General features: G+C 45.9%; 1 protein-coding gene across 2 annotated transcripts in view; it reads left to right on the top strand.

Annotated features, from left to right (window-relative positions):
- Nucleotides 1–18,560, top strand: part of rgp1 (GP1 homolog, RAB6A GEF complex partner 1) — a 60,035-nt gene that overhangs the window by 19,935 nt on the left and 21,540 nt on the right. For both annotated transcript variants that reach the window (XM_070862490.1, XM_070862489.1), the window contains one exon: nt 14,331–14,458. In XM_070862490.1, the coding sequence (XP_070718591.1) occupies nt 14,331–14,458 (128 nt within the window). The remainder of the gene's footprint in view (nt 1–14,330; nt 14,459–18,560) is intronic.

Below are 18,560 nucleotides of genomic sequence, written 5' to 3'. Positions count from 1 at the left end.
TTCCCTTTCATAAATCCATGCTGACTTGGACCGATCCTGTCACTACTTTCCAAATGCGCTGTTATTACATCTTTAATAATTGATTCCAACATTTTCCCCACTACCGATGTCAGGCTAACCGGTCTATAATTCCCTGTTTTCTCTCCCTCCTTTTTTTAAAAAGTGGGGTTACATTAGCTACCCTCCAATCCACAGGAACTGATCCAAAGTCTATAGAATGTTGGAAAATGACCATCAATGCATCCACTATTTCTAGGGCCACTTCCTTAATTACTCTGGGATGCAGACTGTCAGGCCCTGGAGATTTATCGGCCTTCAATCCCATCAATTTCTCTAACACAATTTCCTGACTAATAAGGAATTCCTTCAATTCCTCCTTCTCGCTAGACCCTCGGTACCCTAGTATTTCCCGAAGGTTATTTGTATCTTCCCTAGTGAAGACAGAACCAAAGTATTTGTTAACTTGGTCTGCCATTTCTTTGTTCCCCATTATAAATTCACCTGATTCTGATTGCAAGGGACCGACGTTTGTCTTTACTAATCTTTTTCTCTTCACATATCTATAGAAGCTTTTGCAGTCAGTTTTTATGTTCCCTGCAAGCTTACTCTCATACTCTATTTTCCCCCTCCTAATTAAACCCTTTGTCCTCCTTTGCTGAATTCTAAATTTCTCCCAGTCCTCAGATTTGCTGCTTTTTCTGGCCAATTAAACGCCTCTTCCTTGGATTTAACAATATCCCTAATTTCCCTTGTTCGCCACGGTTGAGTCACCTTCTCCGTTTTATTTTTACACCAGACAGGGATGTACAATTGTTGAAGTTCATCCATGTGATCTTTAAATGTCTGCCATTGCCTATCCACCGTCAACCCTTTAAGTATCATTTGCCAGTCTATCCTAGCCAATTCACGTCTCATACCATCAAAGTTATCTTTCTTTAATTTCAGGACCCTATTCTCTGAATTAACTGTGTCACTCTCCATCTTACTGAAGAATTCTACCATATTATGGTCACTCTTCCCCAAGGGGCCTCGCACAACAAGATTGCTAATTAATCAACTATCAGACTAATTAGCTATCAGATTGTCGTAAAAACTGCTTCATTAATATCCTTTTAGGGAAGGAAATCCGTCCTTACCTGGTCTGGCCTATATGTGACTCCAAACCCAAAGCAATGTGATTGACTCTTAACTGCCCTCTGAAATGGCCTAGCAAGCCACTCTGTTGTAACAAACTGCTGTGAAACAAGAATAAAACCAGACGGACCACCCGGCATCAACTTCTGGCTACGGACACAACAATAGCACACCCAGCCCAGTTGACCCTGCAATGTCCTGCTCACCAACATCTGGGGACTTATGCCAAAGTTGGGAGAGCTGTCCCATAGACTAGTCAAGCAACAGCCTGACATAATCATACTCACAGAATCGTACCGTTCAGCCAATGTCCGAGACTCCTACATCACCATCCCTGGGTATGTCCTGTCCCACCGGCAGAATAGACCCACAAGGGGTCGTCATCTTCTTGGGCTGTCCCCTGGAGTCGAGGATGACTTGCTACCACACTAAAATGAGACCAATGCGAGATCTGCAGTCTTTGTCACAAGTGAGGTAGATGGTGGTTGGAGGGATAGATGGGTGGGATGCTTGATTTGTTGTACGCTCCTTCCACTGTTTGTACTTGGCTTTCGCATGCTCCCGGCGAAGAGACTCGAGTGTTCGGCGCCTTCTCGGATGCTTCTCCTCCACTTTGAGCGGTCTTGGGCCTGGGATTCCAAATAGTCGGTGGGGATGTTGCATGTTTTCAAGGAGGCTTTGAGGGTGTCCTTGAAACGTTTTCTCTGCCCTCATGGGGCTCGTCTGCCGTGACGTAGCTCGGAGTAGAGTGCTTGTTTCGAGAGTGTAGTATCGGGCATGCGGACAATGTGACCCGTCCATCGGAGCTGATCGAACGTGGTCAATGCCCCGATGCTGGGGATGTTGGCCTGAGAAAGAATGCTGACATTGGTGCGCCTATCCTGCCAATGAATTTGCAGGATTTAGCGGAGGTAGCGTTGGTGGTTCTTCAGTGCTTTGAGGTGCCTACTGTGTACATAGTCCATGTCTCTGAAGCATAGAGGAAGGCAGGTATCACTACATGCCAGGTTTGAGATCCTGCTCTTCAAACATTCTTCTTCAGTTGGCCGAAGGCTACACTGGCACACTGAAGGCGGCGTTGGACTTAGTCATCGATTTCTGTCCTGGCTGATATTGGCTCCCAAGGTATAGGAAGTGGTCCACATTGTCCAAGGTCTCGTCTTGGATCTAGATAATCAGGGAGCAGTCCTGTGTGGCGGGGGCAGGTTGGTAGAGAACTCATGTTTAACGTAAGGCCTAGACTGTCGTACGCTTCAGTGAAGGTGTCAACGATGGTTTGGAGTTCGGTCTCTGAGTGAATTACAATATGCAGATGACACTTGCATTTATGCACAATGACAGATGTTGGAGCAACCTTGTATCTGGAGGCATTGGAGGTTGAACAATTTCCCGCTTGTCCTGTAGATTAACTCCACTCCAGCGGGGAGCTTGTTAAAGGTGAAATGAAGCATTGCAGCGAGGAAGATTGATAAGAGCGTTGGTGCGATGACACAGCTTGCTTGACCCCGGTCTACACTTGTATTGGGTCTACGGTGGATCCATTGGTAAGAATCACGGTTTGTATGTCATCGTGAAGCAGGCGGAGGATGGCGACAGATTTTTGAAGACAGCTGAATTTGAGAAGGACATAATCCTTCACAGTTGAGAGTCGAAGGCTTTTGTGAGGTCAAAGAAAGCCATGTACAGGGGTTGATGCTGCTCCCTATATTTTTCTTGGATTTGTTGCACGATGAAGATTATGTCCGTTGTGTTTTTTAGTGGGCGGAATCCACATTGCGACTCTGGGAGGAGCGCTTCAGCCACTGGGAGGAGACGATTGAGGAGTATTCTTGTGGTAATTTTCCCTGCAGCAGACAACAGGGAAACGCCTCTGTAATTACCACAATCGGACTTGTCCCCTTTCTTGAAGATGGTCACGATTGCGGCATCTCTGAGATCCCCTGGCATGCAACCCTCCTTACATGGATTCGCGCCAAGAGGGCATCACCTCTATGCTTTTCGTACTTCGGTGGGGATTCCATCTGCTCCTGAGGCTATGTTTTTTTAGTTGTCGGATGGCCTTTTCAACCTCGTGCTGCACTGGGATTGTGCCGAGGTGACAGGTAGCATGCTGTGGGATGGAATTAAGGACACTCTCGTCAAAGACAGAGTCTTGGTTGAAGAGATCCTCAATGTTCCTTCTAGTGGGCACTGACTGCCTCTCTGTCCTTGATGAGCACCTCTCCGTTCTTGGTTCTCCATGGAATAGGACCTTGAGTGCTTGGGCCGTAGGTGGTCTTGATTACGCTAAAAAATCCACGCATGTCGTGATTGTCGGCTAGTTGCTGGATCTGGCAGATGGAGTATAATGTCGGAAAGTGTGAGGTTATGCACTTTGGCAGAAAAAAAATCAAAGAGCAAGTTATTATTTAAATGGAGAAAAATTGCCAAGTGCTGCAGTACAGCGGGACCTGGGGGTACTTGTGCATGAAACACAAAAGGTTAGTATGCAGGTACAGCAAGTGATCACCAAATGTGTGACCTGGCAATTGCCTTCATCATGACAATGCCCGGGTGCTCATTGTGGAGTTCTCTGATGAACATCTCTCTGCCCATCTGGGGCATGACTACTCGGTTTCCCCATAGTAGGCAATCGGCCTGAATCAAGAGTTCATCCTTGCGCCTGTGAAATGGTTTGAATTCCTCAGGGCATGCCCCGTACGTGGCTGCCCAGTCCCCATTCAGGACACATTTCTTGACTAAAGACAGTAGCGGGTCTCTATTTGTCCAGACTTTAATCTGACGAGCTGTCACTGGTGAGCCTTTGCTTTCGAAAGCTTCAACAGCCATGACCATCTCAGCAGCATGCTCGGTTGCCCCCTTGGTGGTGGCTAGTGGGAGCCTGCTGAGTGCATCGGCGCAGTTTTCAGTGCCCGGTCTGTGCCGAATTGTATAGTCATAGGCGGCTAACGTGAGTGCCCACCTCTATGCGGGCCAATGCATTTACATTTATGGCCTTGTCGGCCAAAAGGGACGTTAGGGGTTTGTGATCTGTCTCCAGCTCAAATTTCCTGCATATACACATGCAAGCGCTTCCTTTTCTACCATCCCGTAGCCCCGTTCTGCCTGGGACAGACTTCTGGAGGCATAAGCTATCGGCTTTAACTGACCCTTGGCATTAACATGCTGCAACACACACCTGACCCCATAGGACGACACGTCGCACGATAAAACAAGTTTCTTACATGGGTCATATAGCGTTAACAGATTGTTAGAGCACGCAATTTGTTATGCTCCATCAAAAGCTCTTTCCTGGCTGTCCCCCCAGACCCATTCGCGACCTTTACGTAGGAGCGACTCTAACAGCGTGCTCAATTTGGAAAGAAAGTTACCAAAATAGTTCAGGAGCCTCAGGAACGAACGAAGCTCCGTTGTGTTACAGGGTCTGGGTGCTCTCTGGATCGCTTCTGTTTTGGACGCAGTAGGTCTGATCCCATCTGCTGCTACCCTCATCCCCAGGAATTCTACCTCTGGAGCTAGGAAGACGCACTTCGCCTTTTTCAGTCGCAGACCTACCCGGTCCAGTCTGCGTAGCACCTCCTCCAGGTTGCGGAGGTGTTCTTCAGTATCACAACCCGTGATGAGGATGTCGTCTTGAAAAACCACTGTCCTTGGAATCGACTTGAGGAGGCTTTCCATATTTCGTTGAAAGGTCGCGGCAGCCGAGCGAATCCCGAACAGACATCTGTTGTACTCAAACAACCCCTTGTGTGTCGTGATGGTGGTCAGCTTCTTCAATTCACTCGCCAGCTCCTGGGTCATGTAAGCTGAGGTCGGGTCCAATTTTGAAAAAAGTTTGCCACCGGATAGCATTGCAAAGAGGTCCTCCATTCTCGGTAGCGGGTACTGGTCTTGAAGTGATACCTGATTGATGGTGGCCTTGTAATCACCACATATCCTGACTGACCCATCCGCCTTGAGCACCGGCACAATCGGGCTTGCCCAGTCACTGAATTCAACTGGCAAGATGATGCCTTCCCTCAGCAGGCAGTCCAATTCGCCGCCTTTTTTTTTTCCCGCATCACGTACGGCACCGCTCTGGCCTTGTGGTGTACTGGCCTGGCGTCCGGGTTTATGTGAATCACTACCTTGGTCCCCATGAAAGTGCCAATGCCGGGTTGAAATAATGAGTCAATTTTGTCCAGGACCTGTGAAGCATGATACTCACTCCACAGAAGAAATTGCATTGACATCGCCCCATCTCCAGTTCAATACAGCCAGCCAACTCCTCCCCATCAGTGCGGGACCATCCCCTGGGACAATCCAGAGTGGCAATCTGTTCTCCGAATCTTTGTGGGTCACGACTACCGTGACGCTGCCTAGCACCGGAATGTAAAGAGAAAAAGGTTAGTAAAGACAAACATAGGTCCCCTGCAGTCAGAATCAGGGGAAGTCATAATGGGGAAAAAGAAATGGCAGACCAATTGAATAAGTACTTTGGTTCGGTATTCACTAAGGAGGACACAAATAACCTTCCGGATAATAAAGGGGTCAGAGGGTCTAGTAAGAAGGAGGAACTAAGGGAAATCCTTAGTCGGGAAATTGTGTTGGGGAAATTGATGGGATTGAAGGCCAATAAATCCCCAGGGCCTGATGGACTGCATCCCAAAGTACTTAAGGAGGTGGCCTTGGAAATAGCGGATGCATTGACAGTCATTTTTCATTTTCCAACATTCCATAGACTCTGGATCAGTTCCTATGGAGTGGAGGGTAGCCAATGTAACCCCACTTCTTAAGAAAGGAGGGAGAGAGAAAACAGGGAATTATAGACCGGTCAGCCGGACATCGGTAGTGGGTAAAATGATGGAATCAATTATTAAGGATGTCATAGCAGCGCATTTGGAAAGATAGGTCCAAGTCAGCATGGATTTGTGAAAGGGAAATCATGCTTGACAAATTTTCTGGAATTTTTTGAGGATGTTTCCAGTAGAGTGGACAAAGGACAACCAGTTGATGTGGTGTATTTGGACTTTCAGAAGGCTTTCGACAAGGTCCCACTCCCACACAATAGATTAATGTGCAAAGTTAAAGCACATGAGATTGGGGGTAGTGTGCTGACATGGATTGAGTACTGGTTGGCAGACAGGGAAGCAAAGAGTAGGAGTAAATGGGTACTTTTCAGAATGGCAGGCAGTGACTTGTCGAGTACCGCAAGGTTGTGTGCTGGGGCCCCAGCTGTTTACATTGTACATTAATGATTTAGACGAGGGGATTAAATGTAGTATTTCCAAATTTGCGGATGACACTAAGTTGGGTGGCAGTGTGAGCTGCGAGAAGGATGCTATGAGGCTGCAGAGTGACTTGGATAGGTTTGGTGAGTGGGCAAATGCATGGCAGATGAAGTATAATGTGGATAAATGTGAGGTTATCCACTTTGGTGGTTAAAAACAGAGAGACAGACTATTATCTGAATGGTGACAGATTAGGAAAAGGGGAGGTGCAACGGGACCTGGGTGTCATAGTACATCAGTCATTGAAGGTTGGCATGCAGGTACAGCAAGCGGTTAAGAAAGCAAATGGCATGTTGGCCTTCATATCGAGGGGATTTGAGTACAGGGGCAGGGAGGTGTTACTACAGTTGTACAGGGCCTTGGTGAGGCCACACCTGGAGTATTGTGTAAGTTTTGGTCTCCTAACTTGAGGAAGGACATTCTTGCTATTGAGGGAGTGCAGCGAAGGTTCACCAGACTGATTCCCGGGATGGCGGGACTGACATATCAAGAAAGATTGGATCAGCTGGGCTTGTATTCACTGGAGTTCAGAAGAATGAGAGGGGATCTCATAGAAACGTTTAAAATTCTGACGGGGTTAGACATGTTAGATGCAGGAAAAATGTTCCCAATGTTGGGGAAGTCCAGAACCAGGGGTCACAGTCTAAGGATCAGGGGTAAGCCATTTAGGACCGAGATGAGGAGAACTTGTGGAATTCTCTACCACAGAAAGTTGTTGAGGCCAATTCACTAAATGTATTCAAAAAGGAGTTAGATGTAGTCCTTACTACTAGGGGGATCAAGGGGTATGGCGAGAAAGCAGGAATGGGGTACTGAAGTTGCATGTTCAGCCATGAACTCATTGAATGGCGGTGCAGGCTCAAAGGGCCGAATGGCCTACTCCTGCACCTATTTTCTATGTTTCTATCAGGAAGGCCAATGGAATCTTGGCCTTTATTGCAAAGGGGATGGAGTATAAAAGCAGGGAAGTCTTGCTACAGTTATACAGGGTATTGGTGAGGCCACACCTGGAATACAGTTTTGGTTTCCATATTCAAGAAAGGATATACTTGCTTTGGAGGCAGTTTGGAGAAGGCTCACTAGGTTGATTCCAGAGATGAGGGGGTTGACTTATGAGGAAAGGTTGAGTAGGTTGGGCCTCTACTCATTGGAATTCAGAAGAATGAGAGGGGATCTTATCAAAACATACAAGATTATGAGGGGCTTGACAAGGTGGATACAGAGAGGATGTTTCCACTGATAGGAGAGACTAGAACTAGGGGGCATAATCTTAGAATAAGGGGCTGCCCATTTAAAACTGAGATGAGGAGGAATTTCTTCTCAGGGTTATAATTCTGTGGAATTTGCTGCCTCAGAGAGCTGTGGAAGCTGGGTCATTGAATAGATTTAAGACAGAGATAAACAGTTTTTAATTGATAAGGGATTATGGGGAGCGGGCAGAGAAGTGGACCTGAGTCCATGATCGGACCAGCCATGATCATATTAAATGGCAGAGCAGGCTCGAGAGGCCGTATGCCCTACTCCTGCTCCTATTTCTTAGGTTTAATGTGCTTGGTAAGTTGCTGCAATATTTAATGTGCTTGTGCCGGTTGCTGTGCGCTGGCTGTATGTTTCACTTTCTAGCCTCTGCCTGCATTGTGTCCCTGGTTACCGTGGCAACCCGATCTCTTTGGCGCAGATTTTGGTTTCCACCTACAAAACTACACGACAGGCTAGGCGGTGCCAAAATGAAGAATTCAAAACGGGGAAACTTGGATGATTTTTTTTCGACGTACCTGGGCCCCCAAAAAAACAGGCATAACTCTTCAAGTACACCAAAAAACAGCTTTGGGGAAAATTGAGCCCCTTATATGTTTCAATAAGATCACCTCTCATTCTTCTAAACTCCAAGGAGTATAGGCCCAACCTGCTCAATCTCTTCATATGACAACCCCTTCATCTTGGGAATCAACCTCGTGAACATTCTCTGAACTGTCTCCAGTGCAAATATATCCTTCCTTAAATAAGGAGACCAAAACTGTACACAGTACACCAGGTGTGGTCTTAACAACACCCTGTACAGTTGGAGCAGGACTTCCCTACTTTTATACTCCATCTCCCTTGCAATAAAGGCCAGCATTCCATTTGCTTTCCTGATTACTTGCTGTACCTGCATACTAACTTTTTGCGTTTCATGCTCAAGAACCCCCAGATCCCTCTGTAATCTCTCCCCATTTAAATTATAATTTGCTTTTCTATTTTTTCTGCCAAAGTGGATAACTTTACATTTTCCCACATTATACTCCATCTGCCAAATTTTTGCCCATTCACTTAGCCTGTCTATATCCCTTTGTAGACTTTTTGCGTCATCCTCACAACTTGCTTTCCCACTTATTTTTGTATCAAAAGCAAATTTGACTACGTTACACTCGGTCCCTTCATCTAAGTCAATATAAATTGTAAATAGTTGAAGCCCCAGCACTGATCCCTGAGGCACTGCACTAGTTACATTTTTCCAGCCGAAAATGACCCATTTATCCCAACTCTGTTTTCTGTTAGTTAGCCAATCCTCTATCCACACTAATATATTACCCCAACCCCGTGAGCTCTTATCTTCTGCAGTAACCTTTTGCGTGACACCTTATCAAATGCCTTCTGAAAATCCAAATATATGGCATCAACTGGTCCTCCTTTATCCACTCTGCTCGTTATGTCTAAGAACTCCAGCAAACTTGTCAAACATGATTTCCCTTTCATGCTGACTCTGCTTGACTGCATTATGATTTTCAAAATGTCCTGCTACTACTTCCTTAATGATGGATTGTAATGACAACATGGACCATTTTCCATATCTCGGGAGCCTCTTAGCAACAAAGGCAGACTTTGATGCGGAGATTCAACATCGCCTCCAGTGCGCCAGTGCAGCTTCAGCCGTCTGAGGAAAAGAGTGTTTGAAGACCAGGCCCTCAAATCTACCACCAAGCTCATGGTCTACAGGGCTGTAGTATGGATCTGAGGCATGGACGATGTATAGAAGGCACCTCAAGTCGCTGGAGATATACTACCAACGCTGTCTCCGCAAGATCCTACAAATCCCCTGGGAGGACAGGCGCACCAACATCAGTGTCCTCGTCCAGGCTAACATCCCCAGTATGGAAGCACTGACCACACTTGATCAGCTTCGCTGGGCAGGCCACATAGTTCGCATGCCAGATAAAAGACTCCCTAAGCAAATGCTTTATGCGGAGCTCCTTCATGGTAAACGAGCCAAAGGTTACAAGGACACCCTCCAAGCCTCCCTGGTAAAATGCGATATCACCACTGACACCTGGGAGACCCTGGCCAAAGACCGCCCGAGCTGGAGAAAGTGAATCCGGGAGGGCTCTGAGTCAACGCAAAGATTGTGAAGAGGTCAAGTGCAGGCAACGGAAGGAGTGCGCGGCAAACTAGCCCCACCGACCCCTTCCCTCAACGAATGTCTGTCCCACCTATAACAGGGTCTGATGGCTGAACAGTCGTATCGGATTGTTCAGCCATCAAAGAACTCACTGTTTTCCTTGATTCCGAGGGACTGCCTATGATGATGAATGATGGACTCCAGCATTTTCTCACTGAGCGCTGTTGGGCTAACTGGTCTATAGTTTCCTGCTTTCTGTCTCCCTCTTTTCTTCAATAGATGTGTTACATTTGTAGTTTTCCAGTCCACTGGGACCTCTCCAGAATTCAGGGAATTTTGGTAGATTACAAACAATGCATCCACTATCTCTGCAGCTACTTTTAAGACCTTAGGATGCATGCCTTCAGGTCCAGGGGACTTGTCCACCTTTAGTCCCATTAGTTTGCCTAGTACTTTATCGCTAGTGATGGTGGTTGTTTTTAAGTCCCCCTACCCCTGCAATAGCACCTCGATTATCAATTGTTGGGATGTTTTTAGTGTCCTCTACCATGAAGACCGATATAAAATATTTGTTCAAAGCCTCTGCCATTTCCCTGTTTCCCATTATTAATTCTCCAGTCCCATCCTCTAAGGGACCAATGTTTACTTTAGCTATTCATTTCCTTTTTATATATATTTAGAAGCTCTTACTGTCTGTTTTTATATTTCTTGCTAGTTTACTCTCATATACTATCTTCTCTGTCTTTATCATTTTTTTAGTCATAAACAAATGGAGATAACCGAGTGGATTAGGCGGTGGTCAGTCCAGCAGTCGTCCGCTCCTGTCATGGCGTGACTGATGCGGACGTCCTTGTCTTTCGCTCGGACGATGACGTCGTCTGGCAGATGCCAGTGCCTGGACCGAGGGTGTTGTCAGGAGATCTTGTACTTATCATTCTGACAAAACAATGTGTTGGTTATGACAAGACCATGTTCTGAGCATTTTGTTAGGAGGATTATACCATTGGGGTTGGTTTTCCCTACCCTTTCCCTGCCAATCACCCCTCTCCAGAGGTCTGTGTCCTTTCCAACTCTGGCATTAATGTCGCCAAGGAGAATCAGCTTGGGACTCTGGACAGGGATTGTTCAAGGCTGGAGTAGCTCTTTGGCCTCGTCCGTAGCTTCTAGGGTTAGGCCGCGTGCATACTGATTCTGGGTTAGAGTGAGCCGAAGGGTCATGAGGCGTTCACCAGGGGTGGCGACACAATGGTATACAGTTGGGAGGGAGTGGCCCTGGGAGTCCTCAACATTGAGTCCGGATCCCATGAAGTCTCGTGATTTCAGGTTAAGCATGGGCAAGGAAATCTTCTGCTGATTACAACCTACTGCCCTCCCTCAGCTGATGAAATCAGTACTCTTCCATGTTGAACACCACTTGGAAGAAGCACTGAGAGTAGCAAGGGCACAGAATGTACTCTGGGTGGGGGACTTCAATGTCCATCACTAAGAGTGGCTCGGTAGCACCACTGCTGACTGAGCTGGTCGAGTCCTGAAGGGCATAGCTGCCAGACTGGGCCTGCGGCAGGTGGTGAGAGAAACAAAACGAGGGAAATATCTTCTTGACCTCGTCCTCGCCAATCGACCGTCACAGATGCATCTGTCCATGACAGAATTGGTAGCAGTGGTCACTGCACAGTCATTGTGGAGACAAACTCCTGTCTTCACACTGAGGACACGCTCCATCGTGTTATGAGGCACTAACACTGCTAAATGGGCATCCATGAGGTGTTGTTGGCTATCAATAGCAGCAGAATTGTATTCCACCACAATCTGTAACCTCATGGCCTGGCATATCCCTCTCTAACATTGCCATCAAACTAGGGGACCAACCCTGGTTCAATGAGGAGTGTAGAAGAGCATGCCAGGAGCAGCACCAGATGTACCTAAAGATGAGGTGCCAACCTGGAGAGGCTGCAACACAGGACTACATGCATTCTAAAAAGCGGAAGCAACATGCCATAGACAAGGCTAAGCGATCCCACAATCAACGGATCAAATCAAAGCTCTGCATCTCTGCCACATCCAGTCATGAATGGTGGTAGACAATTAAACAACTAATGGGGGGAGGAGGAGGCTCCATGAATAGCCCCGTCTTCAATGATGGCGGAGCCCAGTACTTGAGTGCAAAAGCCAAGGCTGAAGCATTTGCAACCATTTTCAGCCAAGTGAATGATTCATCTCGGCCTCCTCCTGAGGTCCCCACCATCACAGAAGCCAGTCTTCAGCTAATTCGATTCACTCCATGTGTTATCAAGAACTGGCTGAACACACTGGATACAGCAAAGGTTATGGGCCCCGACAACATCCCAGCTGTTGTGCTGAAGACTTGTGCTCCAAACCTAGCCGCGCCTCCAGCCAAGCTGTTCCACGACAGCTACAACACTGGCATCTATCTGACAATGTGGAAAACTGCCCAAGTATATCTTGTCCACAAAAAGCAGGACAAATCTACTCTGCTCCAGATCTCATTACAGCCTCGGTCCAAATATGGACAAAAGAGCTGACCAAAGGTGAGGTAAGAGTGACTACCCTTGACATCAAGGCAGCATTTGACCGAGTGTGGCATCAAGGATTCCTAGTAAAAGTGGAATCAGTGGAAAACTCTCCAGTGGCTACCTAGCACAAAGGAAGATGATTGTGGTGGTTGGAGGTCAATCGTCACAGCTGCAGGAGTTCCTCAGGGCAGTGTCCTAGGCCCAACCATCTTCAGCTGCTTAATCAATGACCTTCCCTTCATCAAAAAGTCAGAAGTGGGGATGTTTGCTGATGACTCCAGTGTTCAGTTCCATTCGCAACTCCTCAGATAATGGAACAGTTCATGCCTGCATACAGCAAGACCTGGATGACATTCAGGCTTGGGCTGAGAAGTGGCAAGGTAATGACTATCTCTAAGAAGTGAGTGTCTAACCACCACCCCTTGACATTCAACAGCAGCACCATTGCTGAATCCCCTATCAACATCCTGCGGTCACCATTGACCAGAAAATTAACTAGACCAGCCATGTAAATATGGTGACCAGAGTAGGTCAGATGCTGTGTATTCTGCAGCGAGTGTCTCGCCTCTTGACTCCCCAAAGCCTTTCCACCATCTACAAGGCACCAGTCAAGAGTGTGATGGAATACTCTCCACTTGCCTGGATGAGTATGGCTCTAACAACACTCTAGAAGTTGAACACCATTCAAGACCAAGCAGCCCACTTGATTGGCATCCCATCCACCACCTTAAACATTCACTCCCTCCACAACCGACATGCCATGGCTGCAGTGTGTACCATCTACAAGATGCACTGCAGCAACTCGCCAAGGCTTCTTCAGCAGCACCTCCCAAACCCGCAGCCTCTACCACCTGAAGGACAGGTGCATGGGAGCATCATCACCTGCAAGTTCCCCTCCCAAGTTACACAACATGCTGACTTGGAAGTATATTGCCATTCCTTCATCGTCACTGAGTCAAAATCCTGGAACTCCCTCCCTGATAGCACTGTGGGAGTATCTTCACCACACAGACTGCAGCAGTTCAAGAAAGCTGCTCACCATCATCTTCCCAAGGGCAATTAGGGATGGGCAATAACAGGTGGCCTTGTCAGTGATTCCCCAATGCCATGAACAAATGAATAAATAAAAATAAAGTTGCTGTAATGACCAAAAATATGTCCTGTTTGTGCTGGTTACCCTTCAAGTAGTTGGAACCATAACAATTGCTTCTTTTGAACTTCTGAAAATAACTTAAAGGTGATTTTGCTCTCCTAATTTTTTTAATTTAAAGCTTGTTAAATATGATTCCATTTTAAGCCAATTCTATTTTGAGCATTCGCTTTCTTTTTTCTTTTTGTTGTGGCTTCAACAATACAGATGGCAACATCAAGGTGAATTGCTTGCAGTTACTGAGCCTGGCTGGGTGAAGGAACTGATGTGATGTCAGTAGACCCAAAGTGCTTTAGAAATTGAACAGTAATCATGTCAAGATAAAATATTCAAAAACAATTGCCAAAGACTGATGGAGTTTTCATACACTTCACGTACTTTATTTTTAAAAATTCCTCCATGAGTAAATATTAATAACATTTCTGTTGACCTGTTTCTGTTCTAATAATTTCCACGAATTAACATACTCTTTCAGTATCAGTTCACCATAATATGGTGATTGATGAAATAGAAATAATCATCTCCAATACCCTAGTGAATAAAGGCAATATCCAAAGTTCAGTCCTTACTTTATAGTGTGTTATCTGATCTCATTTGGGGTGCTGCAATTGGGCTCTTTACCACTGGGCTATGGGATTGGTGGGACAAACTAATTTTTTAAAAAAATGCACTGAATGTGTATTGTATTCTAAGGAACTTGAAAGGGGAGGGGGAGTCTTCGCATTGATGAAACAAGCATGACGCAATGCTAACTGAACAAGGCTTTAAAATCCAAATAAATTGTTTTAGCAGTAATATTGTGCTTGTGCTAAAATCTTTTTTTATAACTTTGAAAGCTAACTGATTGCTTTGTGTATTCTATGTAGATTTATACAACATTACTAATATCCGGGGGAAGGTTGGAAAGTTTTGCATCTTCAAAACCATCTATAAAATTGGAGAGGATGTAGTGGGCACATTCGATTTCTCCGAAGGAGATATTCCATGTTTGCAGGTCAGTACATTTTGTGCTTGTTAATCTTGGTGATAAAACAATGGACCACATACCTGAACGTTTAACAGTAATTTGATAATTGACCTGTTTACAAGTGTAAGGCTAAAACAGCTAAACATCTTTTTATCTCTGAACTGTTTATTGGCCAACTGGGAAAAAATATTAGATACCTGGTTGGTACTAAATTATAAGTGTAGCTGGTGCAAAAGTGGGGCATCACAATTGGCATTCAAGCATAACGTACGACCAATTGGGCAAGGTACGTGTGGACTGTCAATACCCATGGGACAGTGCCTCTTATAAGATCTGCACCTTCAGTATAGTTATACAGTTCTCTAGTTGGAGAGACACTGCTTGTTCAGAGCATGATGCTGATGCATACAAACATAAAAAATAGGTGCAAAAGTAGGCCATTCGGCCCTTCGAGCCTGCACCACCATTCAATAAGATCATGGCTGATCATTCCCTCAGTACCTCTTTACTGCTTTCTCTCCATACCTCTTGATCCCCTTAGCCGTAAGGGCCATATCTAACTCCCTCTTGAATATATCCAATGAACTGGCATCAACAACTCTCTGCGGTAGGGAATTCCACAGGTTAACAACTGAGTGAAGAAGTTTCTCCTCATCTCAGTCCTAAATGGCCTACCCCTTATCCTAAGACTGTGTCCCCTGGTTCTGGACTTCCCCAACATCGGGAACATTCTACCTGCATCTAACCTGTCCCGTCCCGTCAGAATCTTATGTTTCTATGATATCTCCTCTCATCCTTCTAAACTCCAATGTATAAAGGCCCAGTTGATCCAGTCTCTCCTCATATGTCAGTCCAGCCATCCTGGGAATCAGTCTGGTGAACCTTCGCTGCACTCCCTCAATAGCAAGAACGTCCTTCCTCAGATTAGGAGACCAAAACTGAACACAATATTCCAGATGAGGCCTCACCAAGGCCCTGTACAACTGCAGTAAGACCTCCCCGCTCCTATACTCAAATCCCCTAGCTATGAAGGTCAACATACCATTTGCCGCCTTCACCGTCTGCTGTACCTGTATGCCAACTTTCAATGACTGATGAACCATGACACCCAGGTCTCGTTGCACCTCCCCTTTTCCTAATCTGCCGCCATTCAGATAATCTGTCTTTGCATTTTTGCCCCCAAAGTGGATAACCTCACATTTATCCACATAATACTGCATCTGCCATGCATTTGCCCACTCACCTAACCTGTCCAAGTCACCCTGCAGCCTCTTAGCATCCCCCTCACAGCTCACACCGCCACTCAGTTTAGTATCATCTGCAAACTTGGGGATATTACACTCAATTCCTTCATCTAAATCATTAATGTATATTGCAAAAAGCTGGGGTCCCAGCACTGAGCCCTGAGGTACTCCAATAGTCACTGCCTGCAATTCTGAAAAGGACCAGTTTTTCCCGACTCTATGCTTCCTGTCTGTCAACCAGTTCTCTATCCACGTCAGTATATTACCCCCAGTACCACGTGCTTTGATTTTGCACACCAATCTCTTGTGTGGGACCTTGTCAAAAGCCTTTTGAAAGTCCAAATACACCACATCCACTGGTTCTCCCTTGTCCACTCTACTAGTTACATCCTCACAAAAATTCCAGAAGATTTGTCAAGTATGATCCTGTCACTGCTTTCCAAATGCGCCACTATTTCATCCTTAATAATTGATTCCAACATTTTCCCCACTACTGATGTCAGGCTAACTGGTCTATAATTACCCGCTTTCTCTCTCCCTCCCTTTTTAAAAAGTGGTGTTACATTAGCTACCCTCCAGTCCATAGGAACTAATCCAGAGTCGATAGACAGTTGGAAAATGATCACCAATGCATCCACTATTTCTAGGGCCACTTCCTTAAGTACTCTGAGATGCAGACTATCAGGCCCTGGGAATTTATCAGCCTTCAACCCCATCAATTTCCCACCTAATAAGGATATCCTTCAGTTCCTCCTTCTCACTAGACCCTCGGTCCCTTAGTACTTCCGGAAGGTTATTTGTGTCTTCCTTCATGAAGACAGAACCAAAGTATTTGTTCAATTGGTCTGCCATTTCTTTGTTCCCCATTATAAATTCACCTGAATCTGACTGCAAGGGACCTACGTTTGTCTACACTAATCTTTTTCTGTTCACATACCTATAGAAGCTTTTGCAGTCAGTTTTTATGTTCCCGGCAAGCATCTTCTCGTACTCTATTTTCTCTCTCTTAATTAAACCCTTTGGCCTCCTCTACTGAATTCTAAATTTCTCTCAGTCCTCAGATTTGCTGCTTTTTCTGGCCAATTTATATGCCTCTTCCATGGATTTAACACTATCCTTAATTTCGCTTATTAGCCACGGTTGAGCCACCTTCCCTGTTTTATTTTTACTCCAGACAGGGATGTACAATTGCTGAAGTTCGTCCATGTGATCTTTAAATGTTTGCCATTGCCTATCCACCGTCAACCCTTTAAGTATCATTTGGCAGTCTATTCTAGCCAATTCACGCCTCAAACCATCGAAGTTATCTTTCCTCAAGTTTAGGACCCTAGATTCTGAATTAACTGTGTCACACTCCATCTTAATAAAAAATTCTACCATGTTATGGTCACTCTTCCCCAAGGGGCCTCGCACATCAAGATTGCTAATTAGTCCTTTCTCATTACACATCACCCAGTCTAGGATGGCCAGTTCCCTAGTTGGTTCCTCGACATATTGGTCGAGAAAACCATCCCTAATACACTCCAGGAAATCCTCCTCCATTGCTACCAGTTTGGTTAGCCCAATCAATATGTAGATTAAAGTCGCCCATGATAACTGCTGTACCTTTATTGCACGCATCCCTTATTTCTTGTTTGATGCTGTCCCCAACCTCACGACTACTATTTGGTGGTCTGTACACAACTCCCACGAGCGTTTTCTGCCCTTTGGTATTCTGTAGCTCCACCCATACAGATTCCACATCATCCAAGCTAATGTCCTTCCTTACTAATGCATTAATTTCCTCTTTAACCAGCAATGCCACCCCGCCTCCTTTTTCTTTCTGTCTATCCTTCCTAAATGTTGAATACCCCTGGATGTTGAGTTCCCAGCCTTGGTCACCCTGGAGCCATGTCTCCGTGATGCCAATTACATCATAACCGTTAACTGCTATCTGCACAGTTAATTAGTTAATTCATCCACCTTATTCTGAATATTCCTCGCATTGCAGCACAGAGCCTTCAGGCTTGTCTTTCTAACACACTTTGCCCCTTTAGAATTTTGCTGTAATGTGGCCCTTTTTGCTTTTTCCCTTAGGTTTCTCTGCCCTCCACTTTTACTTTTCTTCTTTCTATCTTTTGCTTCTGCCTCCATTTTATTTCCCTCTGTCTCCCTGCATAGGTTCCCATCCCCCTGCCATATTAGTTTAACTCCTCCCCAACAGCACTAGCAAACACTCCCCCTAGGACGTTGGTTCCAGTCCTGCCCAGGTGCAGATCATCTGGTTTGTACTGGTCCCACCTCCCCCAGAACCGGTTCCAGTGTCCCAGGAATTTGAATCCCTCCCTTCTGCACCACTCCTCAAGCCACGTATTCATCTGAGCTATCCTACAATTCCTACTCTGACTAGCACGTGGCACTGGTAGCAATCCTGAGATTACTACTTTTGAGGTCCTTTTTAATTTAGCTCCTAGCTCCCTAAATTCGTTTGGTAGGACCTCATCCCGTTTTTTTACCTATATCGTTGGTACCAATATGCACCACAACTGGCTGTTCACCCTCCCTTTTCAGAATGCCCTGCACCCGCTCCGAGACATCCTTGACCCTTGCACCAGGGAGGCAACATACCATCCTGGAATCTCGGTTGCGGCCGTAGAAATGTCTATCTATTCCCCTTACAATTGAATCCCCTATCACTATAGCTCTCCCACTCTTTTTCCTGTCCTCCTGTGCAGCAGAGCCACCCACGGTGCCATGAACTTGGCTGCTGCTGCCCTCCCCTGATGAGTCATTTCCCCCCCCCCCCCCCAACAGTACCCAAAGCGGTGTATCTGTTTTGCAGGGGGATGACCGCAGGGGACCCCTGCACTACCTTCCTTGCACTGCTCTTCCTGTTGGTCACCCAT

This window comes from Pristiophorus japonicus, chromosome 2, assembly GCF_044704955.1.
Source record: "Pristiophorus japonicus isolate sPriJap1 chromosome 2, sPriJap1.hap1, whole genome shotgun sequence".
NCBI lineage: Eukaryota > Metazoa > Chordata > Chondrichthyes > Pristiophoridae > Pristiophorus > Pristiophorus japonicus.
Note: the sequence above shows the minus strand (reverse complement) of the source record. Positions and strands in the feature narration are given on the sequence as shown.